General features: G+C 38.0%; 1 protein-coding gene across 1 annotated transcript in view; it reads left to right on the forward strand.

Annotated features, from left to right (window-relative positions):
• The window catches only part of LOC122804124 (ankyrin repeat and fibronectin type-III domain-containing protein 1-like), an 828,648-nt gene that overhangs the window by 762,213 nt on the left and 40,022 nt on the right, over positions 1-26,413 (forward strand). Inside the window, exon 11 of the mRNA XM_044073813.1 lies at positions 23,092-23,199. Coding sequence (XP_043929748.1) covers positions 23,092-23,199 — 108 coding nt within the window. The remainder of the gene's footprint in view (positions 1-23,091; positions 23,200-26,413) is intronic.

Consider the following 26,413-nt stretch of genomic DNA (forward strand, 5'->3'; position numbering starts at 1 on the left):
CCACCTTTAATGTGACATGTGACTATAACCTGTACAATTCAGGTGCTTCAACAAAGTATTAGTTTAAGGTTGTGCACACTTATGCAACCAGCTTATAGGTTCATAGGTTAGTACTAAGTTAATTGCTCTTATAAGCCATTTTAAGCCTAGCCAATTATCCCTTGTGAGACTCCAACCCTGCACCTTGCATTTGTAAGGCAAACACCTTAACCATTAGGCCACCCTCCCAACCTTGTACATTTGTAAACTTTTTATATCCACTGTGTGTATGTGTATATATATATATATATATATATATATATATATATATATATATATTTATTACTTCATTGAGTTTTCAGAACCTTGAAAGTCATATGGTTGAGACCACATGACTGAGTTCCCAAAAACTAAAACTAAAAAAAAATCCAAATTTTTGCAAGTCCCCCTGCACCCTCCACACCCCCTGCAAATCATATATATATATATATATATATATATATATATATATATATATGTATGTATATATACCAACTCTGAGATTACACTGCACTACAGTGGGGAAAAGGGTTAATTCTCTGATCCCCACTGTACCATGATCTACACTGAACTGCTTCAAAGGGTAACTTACCATTTTTTCCACTGTAGTGATACCATGGAGTTGGTATACATAATTTGCAGGAGGTAAGGCGGGCAGACCCCCACAAGGTAGATTTTGTTTTTATTTCAAGTTTTCGGAAACTCGATTATATGGTCTCGACCTTATGAATTTCAGGTTTTCGAAAACTCAATGAATATAAACCCTTATAGGGTCATAGGTGTTTTTAAGCCTTTTTAAGACTAGTCATGCACCCCAAATCTCTGACAAGTTCTGATACCCTTGAGGAGTATAAGCAGGGGTTTGGGAGATGAAACATTTACAAGTAAGGGTCTGGGAGATTAACCATTTACAGGTTGCTTGTGTCCATTAGAGACAAAGGTGCCAAACCAGGGATGAATTTTCTGTTCCCCATCCAATTTTCCAAGCTGCATTGAATTGGGTTAGGGAGGAAGTCTGCTTCACAGGGATGGGGAGCCTGTTCCTTAGACAGGACAGTCTGTGGGAGACATACCTGTCTCTCCAGCAGGTCCTATTTTTCTCACAGGCAAGGTGTATATCTTTAGAATGGGTAATTATGGTGATGTTTGCTTTGTGGCTATGTAGGAGATCCATCAGAGTGGGGTCTGACAGTGCCCTGTATGCCAGGCATAGATCTCTCCTCAAAAGCCTGTAGGACACAGAATACAGGGATAGGGCCTTGAGGCAGTCTGCATAGGACATGTTACTTATGCCACATATACATATTAGTATGGAATAGGCATACGTTATCTGATAACTTCAGAGCAAATACTTATAATGCAGTAACCATGACTCGTATTAACCAGCTTACCCCTAAGTACGCATTGTATCGCATATAACATGCTGTGCATTGTTTGGGAACACTTACTTAGACAATATTTTGGAAGCTGTCGAATCTTAAGTCATAAGGAAAATTATCTCCTACCTTATAGCTGCATTTTGAAAATACTGCTTTTGGTATCTTGCGTATTTTACATGATCAGTCTAATAAATGTCTGTTTAGTTCTGTGGTGTTTGCTTACTCAGACTGTTAGCTAAGATATGCATAGATTACAATGGAACACTAGGATAAAGTACCTTGAACGCTACAAAGAGATATTATTAGCATGTATTTTTCATTTATGTCACCTCCTCGTATATGAGCACATTTTATATACAGTTGTTTACCTTTTTGACCTTCCTTACTTTTACTAATGTATTTATGGCTTCATCGACTGTAATATGTTATCAACAGAATGGCTACGTTACTGGTGTCTTGTGTTTCATCCATCCTTAGGCTAAATGCTGCAGGAAGTTCACTGTGAAATGACTATCTGCCTCTTTCCTCTGCATTTTACTTCTTTAATTTTTAGTGAAAGAGGGATTCCACAAGCTGGCATACCATCCAGAAAGATTCTGGAAGTAGTCAGTTCATCTGTGTATGAAACCTTTTCATAATTTATAAGTTTCTCCCGTTTACAGTTTTACCACTATTGTCGCAATTTTTTCCATGAAAATTAGTTTTGATTTTCATCATTAATTTTACCATAGTTTAAAAAAACCTGTCAGACATGAAATATGTTTAGTTCTGTGGTGTTTGCTTACTCAGACTGTTAGCTACGGTACGCTATAGCTTAATTTCCTTGGCATATATTCACGGAAGTTGTGAAACTTATTCAGTTTTGAACTTTCCAAGAAAAAGTTTTATTAGTATTCATCTCTTTTAATATGCCATGGTCTAATAACTATTGTGACAAAACCTGATGTTTTGTATCAGAAACCTTCTTTTACTATTGGTGTCTATTTCATCAATATTCTTAAAACAGCTTATAGCTATCAGTAAGCAAGATATTTTAAAGCAATATAAAAACACATCCACTGGAATATATTTTCCATTACTGCACCCAATATAACCTATTGATTTTCTTCCTGAATGGTATTGTGAAGCTGATATTAAACTTCCAAGCATTGTCTTTTTTTAAAAACTCAGTATCTTTGTTTTGTTCTTCTCTGCCTTTCCTTTCCTCTTGTTTCTTTTCCTGAAATGGCTTAAAAAGATGGCAAATTAGAGACAACATCTGGTTCCAAATCAGCCACTGACACAAAAGTTTCTTTATGTGAAGCAAGACAGGATTCATTAAGCTGTCCCTGTGCTGATGTATATAGTCTGGAAACTAGACATAATTTTGATTTTTTTAACAGTTGTGGCTCATATGTTCTCAGATGTTGCCACTTCCTGAATGGATAGGATGTCTAAATCTTCTTTAGCCCCTGTGTCTCTTATTTTCCTCCATTTCTCTTAAGTGCTCTGAGTAAATGATCCAGTCTCGCAGATAATTTTACACAAATGTCCAAGAAATTTTTACACTAGTTCCTAATTCTGGTATCAACATAGTTTCTTCTCTTTGCAGTAATTTGTAAATTAAATGCAATAAATGCTTGTTATTGCATTCCAATCAATACTAAATCTAAGATACCTGTTACATTTGAGCAGATACTCATTTTATAAGTTCTTTCCACAGCAAAAGAATAAAAGCCATCCATAGATATAATATGTAACACTAATGTGATAAAAATATATTCTTCCAAAAGGAAAAAATATCAAAGAGTTTCCCTTAAACAATCCCTACTGTTCCATAACTAACATAAGTAGGTCTCATGCTACTTGAATAAGCTCCATTGTGACTCTCTCCAAGAATTTAATATGGAATACTGGTCAGGCTGATGGGTCTAAAATTGCTTGGGTCCATTATAAGCCCCTGTCCCTTAGTGAACTAGTAAAATTACAGTCTGTCACCACCTGTAAGTGATGTGTCTACATGACTGATATGGGTTTAGTTAGGTTTTCTTTGATTCTGTATAGGAAACCACCAGATATGTTGTCTGGTGCCATGGTACATAAGATTTAACTTGGGGCTGTTGTTATACATTAAGTGAATAAAGGTAAGTTTGTTTTTTGTTGGGTTTGTACTGTACTGTTCATTAGACCTTGTATATAGCTGAGCAATCACGGCTTTGCTCATGGATAACACCTTCTTACCTGTTTTAGCCATTGAGTCCACGCTAAAATCATAGTCTGATGTGGAAGATATGGTAAGACAAGTAAGTAAGCTCAGTAGTTTACTTAATCTAATCTTATTTATAACTAGAGTAATTTTAAAAGGTAATTAGTAGCTCCGTTTTCTGTCTCATGTCTCATTAACTCTGTGATTCTACAAAGGAATATTTTTTAAGTATAATTATAGATGTGTGTACAACTCATTGCCAGTGTCCTGAACAGGTTTATTTGGAACATTTGTGAATAGTATCCCAGTTTGTTTTTATAAGTATTTCCTGCATTATATTTTCCATTGTTGATGTTGAGGACAGATGATTTGTTAATGACTTGATTGTTACTCTTAACTAAATGTGGTGTTATCTTGATTCATGTTGATTACAGAGGGTGTAACCATGACAGAAAGATCCTAGATCTGTCAGCATGATTTCTAAGATATTACAATCTCCAGAGTTGGATTTCATACTATTTGTTCCATACTGTTTAAATCAGCACAGTTAATTAACATTTGGGCATATTATTTGATGATGAATAGCTTCTCCAGGTAAACTTTGCTCAGTTATCCCACTTAAAAATTCTGCTTTCATTGATTTTTACATCCTGGAGTTTAGTCAGGAAATCTAAATGGTCTGTAGTGAATGTAAATTGTATATAGCGGGTTCCTATATTATTATATTCACGAACGTTGATACACTACATATATATTTATATACAGTCTTTACAACTGATGGTCTTAAGGTTTTATTTATTTATTTTTTTGTGGCTGCTGCAACACTTAATGGAAGTACACTATGGAATTTGTGACGTGTTTTGACTCTTTAAAACAGGTTTCAGTAATGAAACTGATGAGATTTTGGGGATCTACCAATGCCAGCTCCACATCCGATATCTATCTATCTATCTGGCTATCTATCTATCTATCTATCTATCTGGCTATCTATCTATCTATCTATCTATCTATCTATCTATCTATCTGGCTATCTATCTATCTATCTATCTGGCTATCTATCTATCTGGCTATCTATCTATCTATCTGGCTATCTATCTATCTATCTATCTATCTATCTATCTATCTATCTATCTATCTATCTATCTATCTGTCTGTCTGTCTGTCTATCTATCTGGCTATCTATCTATCTATCTATCTATCTGGCTATCTATCTATCTATCTATCTATCTATCTGTCTGTCTATCTATCTGGCTATCTATCTATCTATCTATCTGGCTATCTATCTATCTATCTGGCTATCTATCTATCTGTCTGTCTGTCTTTCTATCTGGCTATCTATCTATCTGTCTGTCTGTCTATCTATCTGGCTGTCTATCTATCTATCTATCTGTCTGTCTATCTATCTATCTGGCTATCTATCTATCTGTCTGTCTGTCTATTTATCTGGCTATCTATCTATCTATCTATCTATCTATCTATCTATCTATCTATCTATCTATCTATCTGGCTATCTATCTATCTGTCTGTCTGTCTATCTATCTGGCTATCTATCTATCTGTCTGTCTATCTATCTGGCTATCTATCTATCTATCTGTCTGTCTGTCTATCTATCTGGCTATCTATCTATCTATCTGTCTGTCTATCTATCTGGCTATCTATCTATCTATCTATCTATCTATCTATCTATCTATCTATCTATCTGTCTGTCTGTCTATCTATCTGGCTATCTATCTGTCTGTCTGTCTATCTGGCTATCTATCTATCTGTCTGTCTGTCTATCGATCTATCTGGCTATCTATCTATATGTCTGTCTGTCTATCTATCTGGCTATCTATCTATCTATCTATCTGTCTGTCTGTCTGTCTATCTATCTGGCTATCTATCTATCTATCTGTCTGTCTGTCTATCTATCTGGCTATCTATCTGTCTGTCTGTCTGTCTATCTATCTGGCTATCTATCTATCTGTCTAGCTATCTGTCTGTCTATCTATCTATCTATCTATCTATCTATCTATCTATCTATCTATCTCAGTCTATCTATATGAATAAAAAAAATCCACTGGGTATGAAATATTTCCTTCTCAATACTTTTACAGCATTGAAAGAGACAGGTGAAATCTGTTTTTATCAAAGTACATGACTGCAAACTGGAAGTTATTATCAAGTCACCTCTTGTACACAGTACAATCTCAGCAAACAGTATAAAGAATACCTCACTAAAAAGTGACAATGTGGTTAAAAACCCAAGAACATGGGCAGATAATTCACTCTCTCTTTTTTAACTTAATACATAAGCAAAGATAAATTAATATTTTGATCATTATGTGACAACAGTAGTCAAAACATCCTACCTAGCACAGCTAATTTCCAAGGGAATATCATCTAGATCTAAAGAGGTCTTCCTTTATATTCATCATTGATAATCACAGATTTAAAGACACTTAACTACTAACAGATGTTGCATGCACTATCCCTTTATTCAGGACCTAACGTATTCTTAAGGGGAGATCTTTGTGTTGCCTTCCATGCTATTAGTGACCCATTTCACCCAGATTTTCCATATATATGTAGATCTAATAGTTCCACAAATACCAGAACCAGGGACCTAAATTTCCATCAGCAGACAAATAAAATATGACTTTAAAGACAGATTTATCACTCAGTACCTCCCTCACCTCTGGAACAGACTGTCCCTGCAAGTTAGGCAGCGCAATATACTCATGCTTCAGAAAAATACCTTAGATGGTCATCCACAAATTTACCTCTGCATTGGCTGACCTAGCTCTCCTGGAGAAAGGGGCTACAGCCTAACAGTGGGTACTGGCAAGGTATAAATGGTCATGAGAATCAATTGCCTTGAAATTCCTATGACTCCTATGACCATGGTATGTAGTCAGTCATTTGACTTAGTTAATATAATAAAATTATTATCTGCAGTTTCACACAATTGCACACAAGGGATTATTCACAAAGATCTGTAATGCAACCATGCTGTGCCAAATATTGCAGAATATTTAGCTCAATGTAGCCTGGTGCTACTTTGATATGCAGTAGGCTGACATAGCATTGACATGCCAGGGAAATGGCTGCAAAGAAAATGACAGTAGCCACAGTAGTGGGTGGCGGCACACTACTGCAGTGACAGTGCTATGTGCAGTAAAGTGATCAGTGCAGGAAGAACAATAAGGTGGTATTCCATATGCTATATCTTCTCACACATAAAACAAATTACTTCATATCTGCAAGACAGGCTCCGCAGTCAGACCACATACTGCCAGCAGATCAAAGTGCCAACTGAGTTCATAACAAAAAATGGGGAGAAAAGAGGGTGATATCAAAGTTAGGTACTGGAGGAATAGCAAGTAGAGGAGCACACATAACAAGAACCTGAAGAGATGATGCGAGGTGGGGAAAATGGACACTTTTTCCCAAGGACAGATGCCTATTCTCCTTTTCTTTTCAAGAATGGCAAAAAGGAATGGAAGTGGAAAACATGTAGGAAGTAAGGAGGGAATAAGGGAAGGTAAGTGGAGCAGTCAGACTGTGAAGGCATGCAAACAAAAGGGAAGAGACACATACAGACAGACAGTGGAAGGACAATTGGTGGTGGGGAAAGTTGGACCACAAAGATGGTATAGGGGATGAGACAAGAAGAGGAATACCGTGGTGGAGGACAGGGCAGTGTATAGTGGGTCTGCCTCTGTGATTAGGAAACTGGGCAAGCTCCATCCCTGTTGTTTCAGTGGTTAGGGCCAGATGGCTGTATGACACTATAAACCACACAACTTGTTGCTCCAGAGTACTAGTGTGGGCATCTAGCTGCCAGATCACCCTTGCCATCACCAACCACCACACCTACTACTTGCTGATCCAAGGGGACCCCTATGTGAGACTCCTAGTCACAGGTCCTCTGATCTCCACCTGAGAGGTACTCTCTGACAGCACCAGTGAGATCTCTAGGTCAACTTACACGGGGAGACCTTCATACTCTTGCAAACTGGCAGGTCTGTGACCATCTAGCAACTGAGTGACAGGCAGGCTTACCACTACAAACTAGACCCAGGTAGCCAATGCCTCTCCTCCTCTGACATCAGAGCTGACCCTTTAGTGAGAGAAAAAAAAAATAGATAAAAAAGGCAGAATATTAGTATACATGTGTGAGACATTTATCCCCACTTTAAATGATAGCTAAACATCTCCCAGCTCTTACCTCACTGCCCAGAGAATGTGTAATGACTTCTCAAGCAGACCACGTCATACAAATCCAAGTACTCCTGTTCTGTACGACATAAGTAAGAGAATACTCAGTACAATTTATGTGTACTAACAGTAGGCAGGAACAGAAAGTCCAACCCAGAATGATACCCAGCACAACCATGACAAAGTGCCTACAAAAGAATGCTGTCTCCCTTTCCATAAACTCTGCCTATCACTCCTGCAGGAGGTTTGGGTGTCATCTGTACAGGTCATTGTACCTGTGCCTGCAGTGTTCCCCACACCAGGGGATGCCAGTGTCATCACTCATAGCCCTTGCAAGCTGGTGTCAAGCATTGATCTTAAGCATGGGGCTGCCACAAGCCCCCAGAAACTGCTCCCTTTAGTATCTGTGCAACAGGTACAGAAAGATTTTTGCTTCTAGACTACACTACACTGGATCTATACTAAAACCATCACTTGAAGAGGCCATGTACACTCTACAGGTCAGATCAAGATAGAAAAAAGGAGCCCATTGTGCTTGGCTACTCCTTACGAGCCATGGGATCTGCAATATTTCGCAGTAGAGATGTGCAATATAATGCACTGCTAATGCCAGCAGGCAATGAAAGTGGCTTCATTTATTTATTATTTATTTTATTTTACATTTGTTGACCAGGATTGTCCGACTGAGCTGAAGAGCCCTTTTTCGGCAGAGGCCCGGGGAGAAACGCTCCAGCATATTATACAATTTTCATTATAAATTAGCATTAAATAGCAATGTTACAGACTTATTACAAGGCATTAAGTAGTAATACAGTGTTATACAGTGTCAATAGTCAGAAGTATAGCATAACTATTTTAAGATGTATAAAAAGAAATATGTCGTTAAGATGAGTATAGTTTGTGGGGTAAATGGTTACAAAAACCCAGTTTTATCATGATGTAGTTGCATGAAGGCAAGACAATTACAATAGAATGTTCCTCTGAGGTGATTTGCTAAATAGATTTTAGAAGACAGTAGAAAGAGTAGTCAAGGAAGATTAGAGAGAGTTAGTGAGAAGAATGAGTTAAGGGCAGAAAGTAGATTAAGGTATGAGAAGTAGGGGATGTTAAGAAGGGAGAGTGCAGTGGCAGGACCAGTGACATTTAAAGTGCTCTTTGGTGGCTGTCTTAAATTGTTTAGGATGTGTGAGGGTCCTGATTTCTAGTGGGAACCTATTCCAGGTAATTGCGGGGTGATAGCTGTACATGTTGCGTTCAAATTTAGACTTGGGTTTGTACATTTGTAGTAGGTCTTGGTTAGAGCTTTGGAGAGGACTGGAGGGAGAATAATGGGAGATGAGAGGGGATAGAGCTGGGCAGTAGGAAGGCTGGTATAAGACAGAATGGATGATCTGGAGCTGAGAGAGAAGAAGCTGGTGGGGTAATTCAAGCCAGTTTAGGTGTTGTAGAGAGAGACGGTGATGGGATTTGTAGGCTTGTTCTGTAGCAAATCTAGCTACCTTGTTGTAGGTAGATTCGAGTTTGGTCAGGAGTGCTGAGTTAAGATTTGTGAGGATTTGAGAATTGTACATTAGTCTGGGTAGAAGGAAGGTAAGAGAGAGAGTAATCTTGGCTTCAGAGGTAAGGAAATTCTTGTTACAGTAAATGAGTCCTAGTTTTGAATGAGTCTTTTTGATACAGTTATTAATGTGCAAGTCAAATTTAAGCTGATTGTCGATGGTTACGCCTAAAAGCTTAGTACTGGATTCTACCTGAATGGGAGTGTTATTACGGGACTGTATGGAGAAGGAGAGTTTAATATTGTTGAACTTTTTAGATACGAAGAGTAACAGCTTTGTTTTTTTAGGGTTAAGGGTGAGCTGGTTGTTGGAGAGCCATGTTTCAACTAAATTAGAAGATGCTGGAATAGCTGAGAAGCGGTTAGAGGGAGAGTTGGCTGTGGTGATGACTGCAGAGTCATCTGCATATTGCACTAAACATGACTGAGGACAGGAGGTATAGAGCTGATTAGTAAAGATATTAAAAAGTAAAGGCCCTAGGATAGACCCTTGAGATGCACCCATTTTGACAGGGAGAGGAGGGGAGAGTGCAGAGTGCCATCTCACTGATTGAGATCTATCAGAGAGGTAGCTGGAGAACCATGCAACAGTATCAGAGGAGAAGTTGAGGTTATGCAGTTTATGCAGCAGAAGAGAGTGTGAGACTGCGTTGAAAGCTTTTGAGAGGTCCAAGAATAGGCAAGAAATAAGTTTATGGTCATCCATGGCTATAGAGACAGTGCTGAGGAAGGACAATAGAGCTGTAGTGGTGCTATGTTTGAGTCTGAAGCCATGCTGAGTGGGTGTAAGCAGATTTTCCAGTATTAGATGCTGCATAACTTGTTTATGAATACATTTTTCTAGTACTTTAGAGAGAGGGGAGAGGATAGCGATAGATCTAAAGTTGGAGATATCAGAGGAGTTATCTCCTTTGTGTATAGGTAGAGTGTAGCATTCTTTCCAGATGGAAGGGACTTTAGATTCAGAGATAGCGCTTTTAATTAGGATAGATACAGGGAGAGCAAGAGAGACAGCTGCTAGTAGAAGCAAAGTGGAAGGAATATTGTCAGCTGATGCTGAGCATGGTCTTAATTTAGAGAGTAGAGTTTTGATGTAGCTAGTAGGTGCAGGTTTGAGGGAGAAGGTATTTGAGGAGATAGTACAGGAGTCTGGGTTAGGGTTCAGTAGCTTAGATATTGAATCGATAAAATAGGTATTAAAGATAGTGGCAGTTTCTTCAGATGTCTTGTCTGGGCATGGATTGGGGGAGCTAAGATTACCGGGATGTAATATTTGGTTAATAGAGTTCCAGAATTTTTTAGGATTAGATTTTAGGGCTGTGTGAGGTTTGTTATAGAAGACCTGTTTATCTTTGTTTATGTGTTTTTTGTCAGATTTCTGAGTTCTTTATATTTTTGTAAGTCTGCAGAGAGCTTAGTTTGTGACCATTTTTTCTATAGTTTGTCTCTAGTTATCATAAGGGTATGAGTGGCTTTTGAAAGCCATGGAGATATGGCAGACTTAATTCGGACTTTGCGAGGGGGAGCAAGTGAGTCTAAGATGCTAAGGAAGGTGGAGATGAAAGCTAGGACTGCTTCTTCTAGTGGGAGTTGGGTAAGGAATTTCCAGTTTACTTCAGAGAGGAGGGCATTAAAGGTTTCTAGATGGAAGTTAGAGAGTTTATGGCAAGTGATAAATTTAGGAGGTTTTGAGAAGTGGGGAGTGAACCTAAGCACTTTTATAGGGGTGTGATCACTCAGGGTGTTTGGTAGGGTTTCAGGGTTATGATATTTGGAAGGATTAGATACAAGTACCCAGTCAATAAGAGAACTAGATGTGTGAGAGTTGTTTGTATGGGTAGGTTGGGAGATTAGCTGTGTAACGCCATATAAATTGATATGAGTATTAGAGTTTGGATTACTGAGAGTTAATCAGTAAATATTGACATCCCCAAGGAGGATAATTTCATTGGGGATGTGTTGAGAAAAGTATGAAATAATATTTTTAAGCAGAGGAATATTTTCTCTTGGAGGAATATAGATGGCTGCTACTGTGATAGTGGTGTGGTTATTTATTTTAAGGTTAGCTTTAAGTAGTTCAGCAGGAGAAAAGGATGGGATAGGTTTCATAATACTAGTAATGGTGAGGTGGTTGGAGTAGAGGATGGCAACACCACCCCCTTTTTTGTTTTGGCGATCTATGCGGAGTATATTATAACCAGGGGGAAGAATGTCTTTATCAGAGGTTTGGGGTTTTAGCCAAGTCTTGGTTAGGGTGATCACAGGGGTGTGGGAGGCTACACAGGCATGGATTTCACTAACTTTGTTTACAATACTACATATTTATTTCATAATTCATAGTGCTAGTTCACAAGTATTCTGTACCTCCTGATCCTGGAATAGCATGGAGTAACATGGTAGTGCTGTTAGTACCATTTATCACAATGTGTTATTACAGTGATTCACAGACTATAGTGCTACAACACTTTATTAGCATAACCGGTGCTCTATAAGGCCTGTTTTATTAAGATAAAAATTGTGATCACCATAGTGAGGGAGATCTTATTATGTTGGCCAACATAAGTATTGGAATAACTGTTTATCTTACCAAATAAGCATACTGACAATAGGTAAGACAACAGGTAATGGTCCACAGGACTGTAGGGTACATGGAATCAATAGGACCAGATACTAGCAGTGGAGTGTGTGGGATAACAGAGCAAATGGGCTTCTCATTAAGAGACAAAGTGCAAGGAGAGGGCTACCAGTCTACCTATTTAAATATGTGTCTTGAGGTCTATATATATATATATATATATATATATATATATATATATATAGAATATATTAAAAATGTATAAAAGTTAAAAATATATATACTGAAAAAAACTAGCAATGTTTCAAAGCTCTAGCTTTGAGAAACAGTTTTAAACAAACCTTACTATTTAGTCCTGGGGGCTTATCTGCTTGAAGATGTAGGATCCATTTTTGTTCTAATGCTTCTGTCTTATTCTTAAGATCACCACCTCTGATATTAACATGTAAAGGTTCCAAGGCAAAGAACTTGAACTTATGATTAGAGCCTTCATTAGCCACATGCATTGCCAAAGCATTAGTCTTTTTGGCATTTCTAATGTCTCTGAGATGTTCCAGGATCCTGTCTTTGAAAGCACTATTTGTCTTGCCATACACCTTCGTATGTGTGTGTGTATACATGCTGGGGGTCATTTTTTACATCCACAACTTGGGTTCAAAATTGACACCAGTTTCTATGTGGATTGTCATACTAAGAACTTGGTATATTTTTGTTTTTGCACATTATATTTTTCATATTACATAGGCAAAACTTCTCAGGTATCCAAGCACTAACACAGACATTTGGCTATTTAAATTTGCTGTTTTTTTGAACACCTTGTCAACCAATTAGTTCCATTCAGCCAATGGTCTCTTTTCAAGAGATACCAAAGACGGAATACATACCACAACAGGAAATTTGGCCAGTTACGGGGTAAATTCATCTACTCTTGTTTGATAAGTCCCATGGAATCATTCACATACATCTGAGCTATCACCAACTCAGGCAGAAGAGGCCTCGGTTTAATGTCTCATCTACAGGATGGCACACTCAGGAATGCTGCACCCCCACCACTTTTATGCTGCACTGTAATGACTGAACTGGAAAGTGAATATAAGTTACTTGGTGTGTGAAAAGGAGCCATGAGCTTCTGCTCTTTCAGCATCTAAGATGAGAGTGCTACCTGTTAAGCTACTGACTATACAATGACTATAAGTTGGGTGTGGGGTGTTGCTGTTCGTTCAGCCTCTGATACCATGCTACTACAGTCAAGGACTAATCCATATAAGTCAAAGGTATATAAGAAATAGACTTAAATACAAAGAAGTGAAGCACTGCCTCCTTTGCAAATAAATCTCAATGGCAGTTTACAGTATAGATAATGCTCCATTCCAGACTGATACAGATGTCACACATCTCAGTACCTTCTTGACAACTCCCTATCCTATCACAAAATGTACCAACAGTAAACAGGAGATCCTTATGTGTAGCTCAATTAATAACTAAAGTTTTCTCATCCATGTCAAAAAGGTATAATTTCTCTATATCCTGCCCTGATCAGAGGAGTTGTACAATGTAATGCCACTTTTAATATGTATCTATCCAAACATATCAGGGAACTAGAAAGACCCCAGAGGTACCTACTGCAAAAGATCACCAGACTAAAGACTCAGCTACCAAAATATGTTTGATGCTCTATCCCTGTATGCTGTCTCTTGCAGACTTCTGCTCAATGATTTATGTCTAACATTATGAGCTGTTAAGGACTCAACTATCCTTGGTTTCCTGCACCTCCACAAAACAAATGGCTCTATAGACAGTCAAAAGACATGAATCTCCATCAATAAACAAATAAGATACATTGTAGGGACATATTTGTTACTCAACACTTTTCCCATCTCTGGAGTAATTTTCTATTACGTATAAAACAGAATGATACCTTTGCTTTCTTTAACACAACCACTGATGATTGAATGGGCAACTGTAAATTCAATCTTGGTGTACCTTGCTCTATCTTCATAGAGGCAGGAAGTGCCCTATGAAGGTGGGTATTAACAAAGGGATCATGGACATATGCATGTAATAAGATACAATCTGTGTAGATTTCTAGTAAACTGTCCTTTCTGTTGCATCAACACAGACAAAATTATGTGGCACCTAAGTATTGTAATTGTGCAATGAATAATGTTTATGTGCCAGTATGTCTGACATGTCAGTGCTTCTATACAGGGAAAAATACTAGGAAGCTAAATGCAAGAATTTATGAACACTGCCATGCTATTAAACAGAGAACTATTACGAATGCTTTATATAAGTATACACTGAGCTGCAATGATCTTAAAAGTTTTTTATTTTATGTTATTGATGCTATAGAACTTGACATCTGAGGTGAAGATGCTGAAAATGTGTTGGATGTAAAGTGATATGAGCGGCAAACTGAGTTGAATGCATTGCATACAGGAGGTTTAAATGATCGTATTAATTTTAAATGTATTTCAGAAAAATAAAGGTCAAAGAAAAATAAAAAGTAGATTTTCGTGCATATTTAATTTGGTGAATGTTAATTGACTGATTTTGTATTTAAATATGGTAGTTTTCATAGGGTCATAGGTAGGTACTAGGCTATTGGCCGTAGGGCCTATATAAGCTTAGCCAAAAAGGTACCCTGGCTTTCGCCACCCAAGAAAATTTTCCTATGCCCCTGTCCAGCAGAGCCACAGAAGTGATCCCCGGAGTGAATTTCCTATCTCCCATCCAATCATCAAGATTTTTCTTGAAGAGTGCTAATGAGGAGCTTTGTTTGATATAGATAGGTAGTTTGTGCCAGAGTATGGGAAGTCTCTGGGACAGGAATCTATCCCTCCAGCATGTTCTGTTTATTGTGGTGGCAAGGTTTAGGTCCCTAAAGCGTGCAGCTTGGAGGGATTGGGATTTCTTTAAGTGGAGCATGTCCAGCAGCTCTGGGTTTGACATAGCTTTGTATGTTAGGCAGATATCGCCTCAGAGTAGGCGATATGCGATGAAGTAAAGCTGGAGATTTTTGAGATGGTCTGCATAGGGCATCTGTTTGAGGCTGGTAATCCTCTTTATGAGGTATTTCTGTGGCCTTTCCAGTTGTTGTAGATGTCTTGTGATGTACATACCAAAAGGGGAGTTGTACTCTATAATGGGTCTAATGAGTGACGAGTAGAGGGGAACAATGACTTATTTTTCCCTGGATGAGAAACCTTTTGTGATGAGGTGTGCCACGTAGAAGGATTTCCTGACTACTGTGGCGATGTGATTATCAAAGGAGAGACTACTGCCCACCTGTGTCCCAAGGTCTCTTATCACACTTTCTGTGTTAAGTAGACTACCGCCTATGTGGTAGTTCATGGGTACAGAGTTTTTACCAAAAGGGATGACAATGCACTTTTTGGTATTGAGCTTGAGGCCATGGCTTTGACACCAGGCATCTGTCTCAGTGAGGCCCTTTTGTAGGCTGTCCACATCGTTAGGAGTTTTGATTATGACTCCTAGTTTGCAGTCATCTGTGAACTTCGTTAGCCAAAGACCTTCTGTGTTAGCCTGTACTTCAGAGAAGTAGACACCAAACAGGAGAGGACCCAGGACTGAACCCTGTGGTACTCCACTTGTTACTGGTCTGAAGTTGGATTTGGAGTCTGCTGCTTTCACAGTGTGGGTTCTGTCAGTGAGCCAGTTGGTAACCCATCTTGTGACATAGGGATTTATACCTAGTTTAGTGAGTTTATCTATGATTCCAGAGTAGGGGATGGTGTAGAAAGCCTTGGCAAGATCTAGATAGGCTGTGTGAACCACCTTACCCTTGTCTACGGCTTTGGTGACTGCTTCAAAGAAGTCTATCAGGTTTAGGAGCCATGATCTGCCTTTTACAAACTCGAACTGGGTAGGGTCCAGAGTTTGGAGATTACCAATGTCTTTGTTTATAAGTTCCATGATGATACGTTCCATGGCCTTGCAGACCAGGCTCATCAGGCTAAAAGGGGAGGTAGTTCCCAGGGTCTGTGGTGGCTCCCCCCTTGTGGAATGGGATAACTGTCGCTTTGCGCCATTCAGCAGGCACAAAGCCTGAGGTGAGGCTATGATTGAACATGGTACTTAGGTGGGTGCCAGTTTGTTCTGTAGTTCATGTAGAATGCAGCCTGGGTTGTTGTCTGGTCCCATGGATGCTGTGTTCTTGGCTTTGGAGAGTGTGTTTTTTACCTGTGCAGCCGTGATTACAGGAACTTTGCATTTTTCTGGTATAGAGATGGGCTCTTTAGGGGGTGAAAGTGGGGTAAAGTTAGCACTGAACCTATCTGCCAGGATGTTGGCAATATCAGTTGGGTCTGTATATTTAGTGCCATTGTGCTGTAACTCAGAGCAGATCTGAGTGTTGCCATTGAGATTCCAGAGTGGGGGATGGTGTCAAAAGCCTTGGCGAGATCTAGATAGGCTGTGTTTTATTGAAGAATTTAGTGTCTGATTAAGTCAATATATTACAACAAAATCACTTTCTCTGAGTTTAGTTTTATTTTAATAAAGAGTTTCAACAAGACTATTTTCAGAATTGGTACATTGTCTCAGAATGCCTATTTCATCCAAGCTAGCTACAGAGACATTTGAAAAGTGGAAATCCATGGTTTCAGGTGCTTACTAATGTTGGCTAAAGAGGAAGTAGTGCCCATAACGTTTGGAGTTGATTACTATAGGTGCTGTATGTCTGGCAGTGAAGATAGTGCTGGTCGCAACACAGCGGCACTCAGCTAGGAGTCAATGATCCTTAATGCTTTCTCTCACCAAAAGCAAAAGAGCAGCATTAATCCCAAGCTTCTTCTAAATGTCATTCAGTTCTGTAGGCTTGTTATAGTCTTCTCCTGGTAGATACCCTGGATAGAACCTACAAAAGCTGGATACAACAGACAGCCCAGCTGCACAAAAGCCCTGAAAATGTTCTCACAAAAACTGTCACCAGACCACACAGTGAAGCCCCATACAAACTGCCCAATCAGAGACCTGCTAGAAATCAATGCCCCTCTACTCCTTCCCTCAACATTAGCAAAGCAGTAGCATTAATCTAAAGCTGACTCCTAAGAAAAAATAAAAAACTTTCACCAAAAATGAAACTGGTTTTTGAGATTGTAAGTTATTCCATTTGAAGGCGAAGGCCGAGGTACCAGAATTGAAGTAAAGACATTTAAAATCCAGTTTGGGCTGCTATTTTCGTTTTAGGTGAAAGTTTTTTGTTTAACAAGCTGGTTGCAATTAGTAGTGTGTTTTTTCCTAAGAAAAAACATTCAGGCTTTCCAATGATTGCTAATCTCTAGGAAAGATAAGGAATAATGCCCTTCTGCTCCTTTTCTTACCAGGACCAGGAATAATCCCAAGCTAATTCCTGAGAAGCATTTCTTTGGTTCTCCAGTGATTGATAGTCTAGTACCAAATTTTATAAATGTTAAAAAAGTAAGAGAAAAAAGGTTAATACTCTGAATACTGCAGTATGCAGTACTGAGTGAGATTATATGAAAATATGCTAATTCATGCTTTAAGGCTCTAAGAGGAGGGCTAACTCAAGATTTAAGACTCTAAGGGGATTGCTGTATTTTAGTCAGATTATAATAAACACCAAAGATAAGTGCAGAGCTATTACAGTAACTCAGTAAGAATGCTAGAAGTATTTATCCCAGGTGTTTCAGGGCTGGTAAGTTGTCATATCAGATGTAAATTGTCACAAACAGTTAAGTGTGGTTGCTTAGCATTGAGCAGCACTGAGCAAATTACTTTAAAACTGCACAATTGTGGGCAACTTATAACACAGAAAAGTTTAAAAAAAAAGTCTAACAAGTCCAATGGCCAATAGAAAAACAGCAAATTTCAAGGTTCTATAGCAATCAGAAGCATAGAAATTGTTAGGCTCTTTTTCTATTCACACTACATTACAAAGGCAATTCTTAGATTACAATAAATACCAATATTAACAAATGCTGAGGTGCCATCTAGCAAGCAGTTTTTCTGTCATAAACTGCTACTGTTTTGTACAATCACAATTCATAAGATGCAGCTTGAATGGCCTTCTGTTTATGGATACCCTTCTAGAGTACATTACAGCACTACACACTCAGTGGATGGATAATTTGGTATTTAATAATGTTTTGTTTCATGGATGATGTGCCCATTTACAGAACAGAGTGTTTACACTGACTGATAAACTGTCTTGGTACTGTGGAAGTGTTCTATTGCACAGTCCCACAAAGATCTATGCTGAGGGATGCACATGTGCTTATGGGCTGTCATTCTTTGTGGTGAAGACCGGGTTGTGATCCCTATAATATCATATGCCAATGAACAAAGCTTGGCAGGACACAGCTATATCCTGAGACATGATCTTGCAAGACTTGACACAACATGATTTAATTCCAGAAACAAATCACATACAGGTTATTATGCTATAATTGATTGTTCTCTCACTTATTTTCATTCATTGCATACCAAGAAGTCATTTGAAATTACGATTCCAGGACATGCCCAAACTAGGGGCAGCCACATGCAGAGTACAAACTCTGGAATCTGACCCAGTGCATGCTTGAGTTTGTGTAGAATGGAGCCTTTTTTTTTTTTTTTTTTTTTGTGAAGAAGTCTCATGTTTTCACTTAATATTGATCTGAAGTATGATAAGGTGATGTGAGAACAGCCCCTGAGAAGCATTATTACTGGAGAGCTTACCTGTGTATTTTAGTGATAATAAGAAATTATGTCTGAAATATGAGGAAAGGATTCTGTACAGCAGAAGTTATCTTTCCTATCTACTTGAAATAGCTATGAATATAACATGGCACAAATGATCTTTTCTGGAGCAATAATACAGACATAATCAATGAATTTGCATTTTATGGGGGGGGGTGCATGCAGTGTAACATTTTTATTATATGCTTGTTTACATGTGCTCATTTTAAAATGATTTGCTTCACACAGCCATGTTTGCTTGACTTTTGATGTTATTATTCATGGATATGTTTATAGTGTATGTTTTGTTTAGAAATATTTATTCTACTGACATTTGTCATTTTTTAACGTGCATATTAATTTATTGTTTCAAAGGTTTGCTGATATTTTTAAGAAGCACAATTAATTTAATATAAAGATTTAATTATATTTTTATGTTTTTCATTGTTCCACATTCCACATTTATAACATAACTGGAGGGAAAATAATGCTGTTTTCACTCTCTCATATATCTCTATTCTATGACTCAGATGGTTTCATTATGTTTCTTTCCACTCCTTTATAGATTTTTGTTTTTGCGCAATAGGAGTGGAATATTATTTTTTATTTTATGATTTATCAATGAGCTCCTATTTCATAGATAATGTTACTGCATGAAACCAATTCTAGTCCTTTGTCAAATAATGCTAAATGATGTATAAAATCTTGAAAGGTGAACATATTTCATTTCTGCATCATCACCATCATCATCAATGAGTGAAGCAATTTACATCAGGTAAATGTGCTACAGAGGAAATTATGGATATACTGTATTTTTGAAATTGTATAAATGCCCCTATTCTCAAGAAGGAAGGATTTTTTTACCATGGCATTTGCTTGCTCCATAGCATTTCTGCATTATGTAAATTTAATTGAGTTAACCTGAATGTATTTGTTAACATGCATTCATGAAAACTGTCAAATGAAGCCAATAGAATGTAGTCAACTTGTACCTGCCTGTAAAAGAATTAATGATATTTTTTTTAATGAAAGAGCAATACAAAACATAAAGAATTATCAAGACTAATAACAGAGCCTTCTATAACTTTACTCATTTGTTTAATAACTTACTTGTACCCATGTTGTCCCTTCTGTTACAAGGCTTTCCTCAACTGTAATGATCCTGACTTAATTAGATATAAGTAGGGTAAAGTCATATGGTCATACAGTATGCATTTATGTGAGCATGGTACCATTCAAGTTTGTTTCACAGTTTACTGCTAAGTTGTAACTCTTAGTTCTGTAACTCAGTATCCCAATTTTGATTGCACTGGATGTGAGTTTAAAGAAATAGTAAACCTCTGGAAATATTGTCATAGGATGTCACAAACTTGAATAAATCCATTGTACAGGATTTACTTCCCACGTATAAAGCTAATTATGAATCCACTTTTATTACATTAGACAAATATGTTGATTCTGTTAGGGGAGAAAAACAAAAAACATTGCCAAGGAATGAAGTGGAGTATGCCGATAAGAGGGAATACCCATTAAAACATTTAACCAATAAAAGTAACAAAGAATTTTATTTACAAAACACATAATGAGAAGAATTGTAATAACTATGATAAAGGATCTGTATCTGGGAACAACAGGTCTGATGATGAATATTATTCTTTTATTGAGTCTGCTCAGTTTTCTAATCAGGAGGACAACCCGAACATTAATGAATACATTTAATAGGGCAGGTGACTGGAAAACTACGTTTTGTATTACAAATTCTATTGGCAGATTAAACTGCAGGAAGATACTTCACTGGGATCAAATGATAATCTCTCATGTTTTGTGACTTTTGATCTATATTGTGTGTGGCTTGGATATTTTTGAGGGTGTAGCTAGGTGCCATGTCTTCCAAGACATGCTTTCAGCTAGTAACAACTTACCTTTGAAAGAAGATGGTGGTTAAACACAGTAACAAGTATTCTTCCTCTTTACAAAACACATAATGAGAATAATTTTAATAATCACATTAAAGGATCTGTATCAGATAACAGCAGTCTGATGATGAACATTATTCTTTTACTGAGGCTGCCCAGGATATCTTAAACAGCAGGATACCCCCAATATTTATAATTTGTGTTTACTTGAGGAGGTGATAAGAACAACTGCATTTTGTATCTGGAATAGTATTAGCAGATTAAATTACAGGATGGCACTCCAATGGGTTTAAATGGCAATATTTCCATGCAAAGTGTATTAAAGAAAAAACACAAGCATTTATCTTAAGTTAGTTTTATTATGAACCGCTCATTTTTATTAGACTGTTTCCAGTAGTCAAATACTGTTTCAAAATGAAATATCAGGAAGCAAAGGTGAATATAGGTATTTTATATGATTTTACTATGAAGTCCAAGCATTTTAGTCACAAATCACAAACAATACACCTTAAAGTCCTCTCAAAGGAAAGTGTGAGTTTTGGTTAGCTTTGCAGTTTGGAATTCTTTGTGAATGACAGAATGCAGAAAGGCATATAGATGAAAGCCTGCTTTCTGTGAATGCCGATGCTACTTACCACAGTGTCTGACAGAATAACGACATTACTTTAAATAGTAGTCATTTTATGTAATTCTGTTTTTCCAATAGTATTGACAGTTCTGAAGTCGGATTACCAGATATGTAGAGGATCCATTGTGTGGAAGGAAGGGATTGCCCTCCTCCTCTTTACATCATTTTTAATGCTATGGTCACAGTCATTTCAAAGTGAAGAAAAATATAGTAAATAATTCATACCTCTCAACTATACAGATTTTTTATATATTATATACATATTATATATATTTTTGCCTCTTTTTTGTTATGTTTTACACAAATCCTGTTGTTCTAGCAACTTTCTAAGTTTATAATAACAATTTTTAAAAATATGTCCCAATTTTTGGACCTTTATCCCCCGTCATGTCAAGCTTTGTCCAGATTTCTTGTGCTAAAAGGTTGAGAAGCATGGTAAATATTGTTTGAATTTAGTAGGCCTAATGCTATTGTGTTACAAGTATCACTCTGAAGAATAGCTACTGTCTTGCTCAGAGTCTGTTCCCAGAGTTGCACATTTGGGTTATTGATGGCATTTTCAGAAAGCCAACTTTTTATTTTCTTATTTCAGACAGATCCCTTTTAGCATTTTTTTTTTAATTCTGACCTTATGCATGACTACCTGTATGTTGGTATATAACATGTTTTGAAAATTACTGCATCAACATTAAGAATGTTGTATTGTAAACTATTTAAGCAATAACCCACGGCTATGTGTGGGGAATGCTGGATTTACCCATGGTTGGTGTGGCTTGGTCATGAGGGTGAACCCCAAGTGACCAAACAAAGCCAACCGTGGGTAAATCCAGCATTGCCCACATGTAGCAGAAGGTTATTGCTATTATACAATGACATCATTTAAGAAAAAGATACTTACTTTTCTTAAATAATGTATTTGTATAATGCCTCTATGGTGCCCTTCTGCATTTTTCTGGTGTACTAGGGCTTTTTCCGATGTACTGCACATGCACATGGGACTTGTGTTCCCAAGCTTACACAGTACATCAAAGCTGTGCAAAGTTAGCAACACAGAAAGGAAGATCTCCACTGCTTTTTTTTTTAATTGAAAAGAAAAAAAAAGAAACTGGAAGACTTTCTACGTTTGGAAGAACTAGGACAGACTATTTTGTGTAGGTAAGTTTCTTTAGTTTTACAGAACGTACCTGATTACCCTCTTATTTTTTCTGCTCAGTCTTCCACGTTTGTTTGAGGTCTTCCATTTTCTTTTTTGGTCAAAAAAAGAACAAAAAGTAAAAAAATTACGAGATATACTAGTGGGAAAAAGTCCAGGCAACCGGACCTTTTTCCATTCGTATATTCTCGGATTTACAACAGACACGGTGGTTGGGCTGGCCAATCAGCGTGCTCGTTTTTGAATATTAATGGCCAGTCGTATAATTGCTGTTTAGCTATAGTTTAAGATGTCACTACAAATATACTGTAAAAGCATACGCTTCTCTTTACAAATAATTTTCCTTTAACTTGGGGCTTTAATTTTCATTTAATCAACTTAGTTGCTGGCATTTTGGAAAGTTCTTCAGTTAATTTACTCAACACCCAAAATCTTGAGTGAAAACCCACTTTTACTACTGACTAGCACTATATACACATTGATGTTCTATGTCGTGAATGTGTGAAGAGTTATTCTGATGTTTTGTGGCTAAAATTATTTAAACCAGAAAGCAGCTTGGTATCTTGGGATGTACTCATTTTGGTGATAGCGAATAAGACTTACTGAAAGTCATTGTACATTAATCTTCCTGTTTGTTGGATGAGAATAGACACTTCCTGTTTTTTCATTGTCCACATTATAAAAAAAAACACAGATACTTACTGTGGATTCTTTTATGTAGCATATTAAGCCCTTTTAAGCATCTGCTATTGTCTCCATTTCCCAACTTTCATATAGGTTGGAAGGACTGTGATCATGTTAAGAGGCGGCAAAAGGAACAATCAACAGCCATAAACCAACTATTGGACCAAGTTAAGGATGTGCACTGTCAAAGCTTCTTTGCAGGTAAGTTCAAGTACTTAGATTATGTTCTTTTTTCCAAGGCATTGATCTTTTAAATGTTCTCTGATAATTTGTCAAAAGTCACCCCCAGGGCAGATTAAAAGTTTAAAAACAAATGCCTTTATTAATTGTAAGGTCTGTGAAGTCTACATATCATTCATCATACTACAAATATGGAATCTAATCTACAAAATCTAAAATTTTATAGTTTTACAATGCAACTACAGTAATAGCAAATATAGTTAATATCTACTAGAAAAAAAAATACAGATGTGGAATAACAATGTTACTAGGCAAGAAATATTTACTCACATACTACCAATTCTTTAAAAAGATGATGCAAAGTTTTTTTTTTTAAACTGTAACCATTACCTTTAGAGCAATAAAATGTTAACATTTTACATTGTATGTATTGTGTCTATTGACTCCTTTAATATTGTAGTGCTTATCTCCTGTATTCTGCTTCTGCCCATCACCTTCCCCCCACTGCTACCTCCACTCCCCCCAGTGTACAGATTTCTAGCTCCAGCTTTCCTCCTTTCACCTGCCTCATCTCTATACTCTGCACACCTTCTGTCTGCCTCCCTATGTTAATTTTAAAGTTCCCTTACCTTCAGCAGTTGTGTCCTACTCCTATATCACCTCCATTCTCCCCAGACAGCATCTGTCATCATCCTGTACTTCCTTCCCCTCTTACTCCAACATCTCTCCCCTTACAGGCTATCGATCCTCTGCAATGGTCCATTGTACTTACAGATCGCTTCTTGTCACTTTTGCCCTTGGCTAATCTGGCCCAGCCCACTCCGTTTGTCCTCGCTCAACTTGGGCTCACTACGGTCCCCTACTCTACCCCCATTCCTATCCACCCCTGTAATAATTTAAATTATAGGTATCCCCCTTCACCACTCCCCTGCTAACCCCTCCAGTCACCTTCATCCAATCAAGTCTCACCACTATCCTTCCCAATTAAACACACACGCACACACACACACACACACACACACACACACACACACACACACACACACACACACAAAAAACACACTCCCAGCACCTAAAACTCCTCCATTGCCACTTAACAAATTATTTAGAATTACTCTGTAGTTCTTAGGTTCAACAACCCCTACTCACCTTACTATTGCTCCTGCCTCACATCTCTCTACCCCAACATAATCATGTTACTCTGCAAAACAATACTATGCCTCCTCTCTATCTCAACACATAATCTCCTATACAACCTCTCCTCCTTCAATACTCAGTTAATACCCCCTCACCATTTCCCAACCTCTATCTATCCCACAGCTCTTCCACAGTCCCTGCACTCTTTTTTCTCTCTTCATCCTCTGCCCTTTCCACAATACCCCCTCTTACCAAAATCAAACTCCCCCCTTACTCCTCATCCTTGCCTAAAAGTAAGGTGAAATGCTACCTCTATCTTCATTCACTTTACAACCCCTCCCCTATTCTAAGTTTCCTTCTTCTGTCTGGAGACCTCCATCCCAACCCCGGATCTCTCAACCCTCCCAACTCTACTCCCCTACCCTCAAACCACAACCCTGCACTCCATTCCATTCCCCATAAAACATGTTTCACTCTACTCCATGAATATCAGAAGCATACATAACAGTCAGTGAATTCCATGTATGCATGCCCCATCAGTCTCCTGATATCATTGCTCTCACAGAAACATGGCTAAAGCTGCATATCCCAGACAAAGGCAACCTACCCCCAGTCTATAATATACTACGCCTGGATAGAAATAAAAAAAGGTGGAGTTGAGGCCATCATGTTCCTATTTGTAACCTCTCTCAATATTCCCACCTCTTCTGTCTCTCCAGCCGAGCTTTTACTTGCCACCTGTAGAATAAATAACCACAACCTAATTACTACAGCAGCTATCTACATACCCCCAGGGGATAATATCCCAGTACTGGAAAAATATTCTCTCCTGGCTTTCATAATCCTCCCCTAATGAAACTACTGTCCTAGGCGATGTTAACATTAATTGGCTATCCCTCTCCTCTGATAGTCCTAGTACACATATTAACTTATATGGTTTCTCCCAACTAATCACCACTCCCACAAACACACCTACAAACACCTTCTTTCTACTTGACTGGATACTTGTCTCTAATCCTCAGAAGTATCACTTTCCTGAAACTCTGACTGACTCTCTCAGTGATCACTGCCCAATCAAAGTTCTTAGATACTCTTCACACCATAATAAACCTCATAGGTACATACAATGCTGTAAACTCTCTAATTTTGATCCCAACATCCTTAATAATCATCTCTCAGCTATAAACTGGTCTTTCCTCAAGTATCTACCACTCGACGATGCAGTACTTAAATTCGGGTTCCTATCAGCAGACCGAAGACTCATGTTTTCAAATGCGTCTTGGCTGAACTGACAAAACGAAACTGCAAAATATCGAAGTGGCATGTAAGTGAATTCTTTCCCTGCCACTTTGCTTGGCCGCTTCAGTACTTTGCCGTTTTCGGCACTGTAATGCGGTCTCAGAGTTGGTATATATAAGTAGGGGGGTGTGGCAGGCACAGCCCCCACTTAATCTCATGTTTTAATGTGCTTTCTTTCTTTTTTTGTTGGAACAGGCTGTTCTGACAGTTTGGTTTTGTAAGCTTTCGCTTACATGGGGTCGATTAATCACTGTTCACTTACCTAAGCATTTGGTGATCTAATATAGACCCTTAAATTAAATTCTATATTCCTCAACACTCTCAACTCCCTAGCCCCTCTACGTACAGTTAGAGTTAAATCTGTTATATCTCCCTGGCTTTCCCAAACCACATGTACCTTAATGAAAAAATGACATCCAGCCTGGAGAATATGGTCCAAAATCAAACTCCCTTCCCACTTCCAGCACTATAAAGAACTATGCAACCTCACAAAAAACATATTCTAAGACAAGAAAAACTTCTATAGCAATCCACCACCCTCACACTCATCTAACCCTCAAAAATTCTGTTACTTTATCAACCAAATTCTCCATCCAGCTAAACCCTCATCTCCCAATCCATGCCCTAATAACACTCCCCAAGAAACAGCTTCTAACTTCAATTCATACTTCACTGACGCCATCAACAAACTCTCACTCCAAGCCAACTCTGGATCCATTGTCAACATCTCACCAGAACCTCCAACATCCCCCCTACACCATTTAGGTCTTCGCCTTGAAACCTGTCTCTAACTACTACA

Source organism: Protopterus annectens, chromosome 1.part0 (genome assembly GCF_019279795.1).
Source record: "Protopterus annectens isolate FY-2018-M chromosome 1.part0, PAN1.0, whole genome shotgun sequence".
NCBI lineage: Eukaryota > Metazoa > Chordata > Ceratodontiformes > Protopteridae > Protopterus > Protopterus annectens.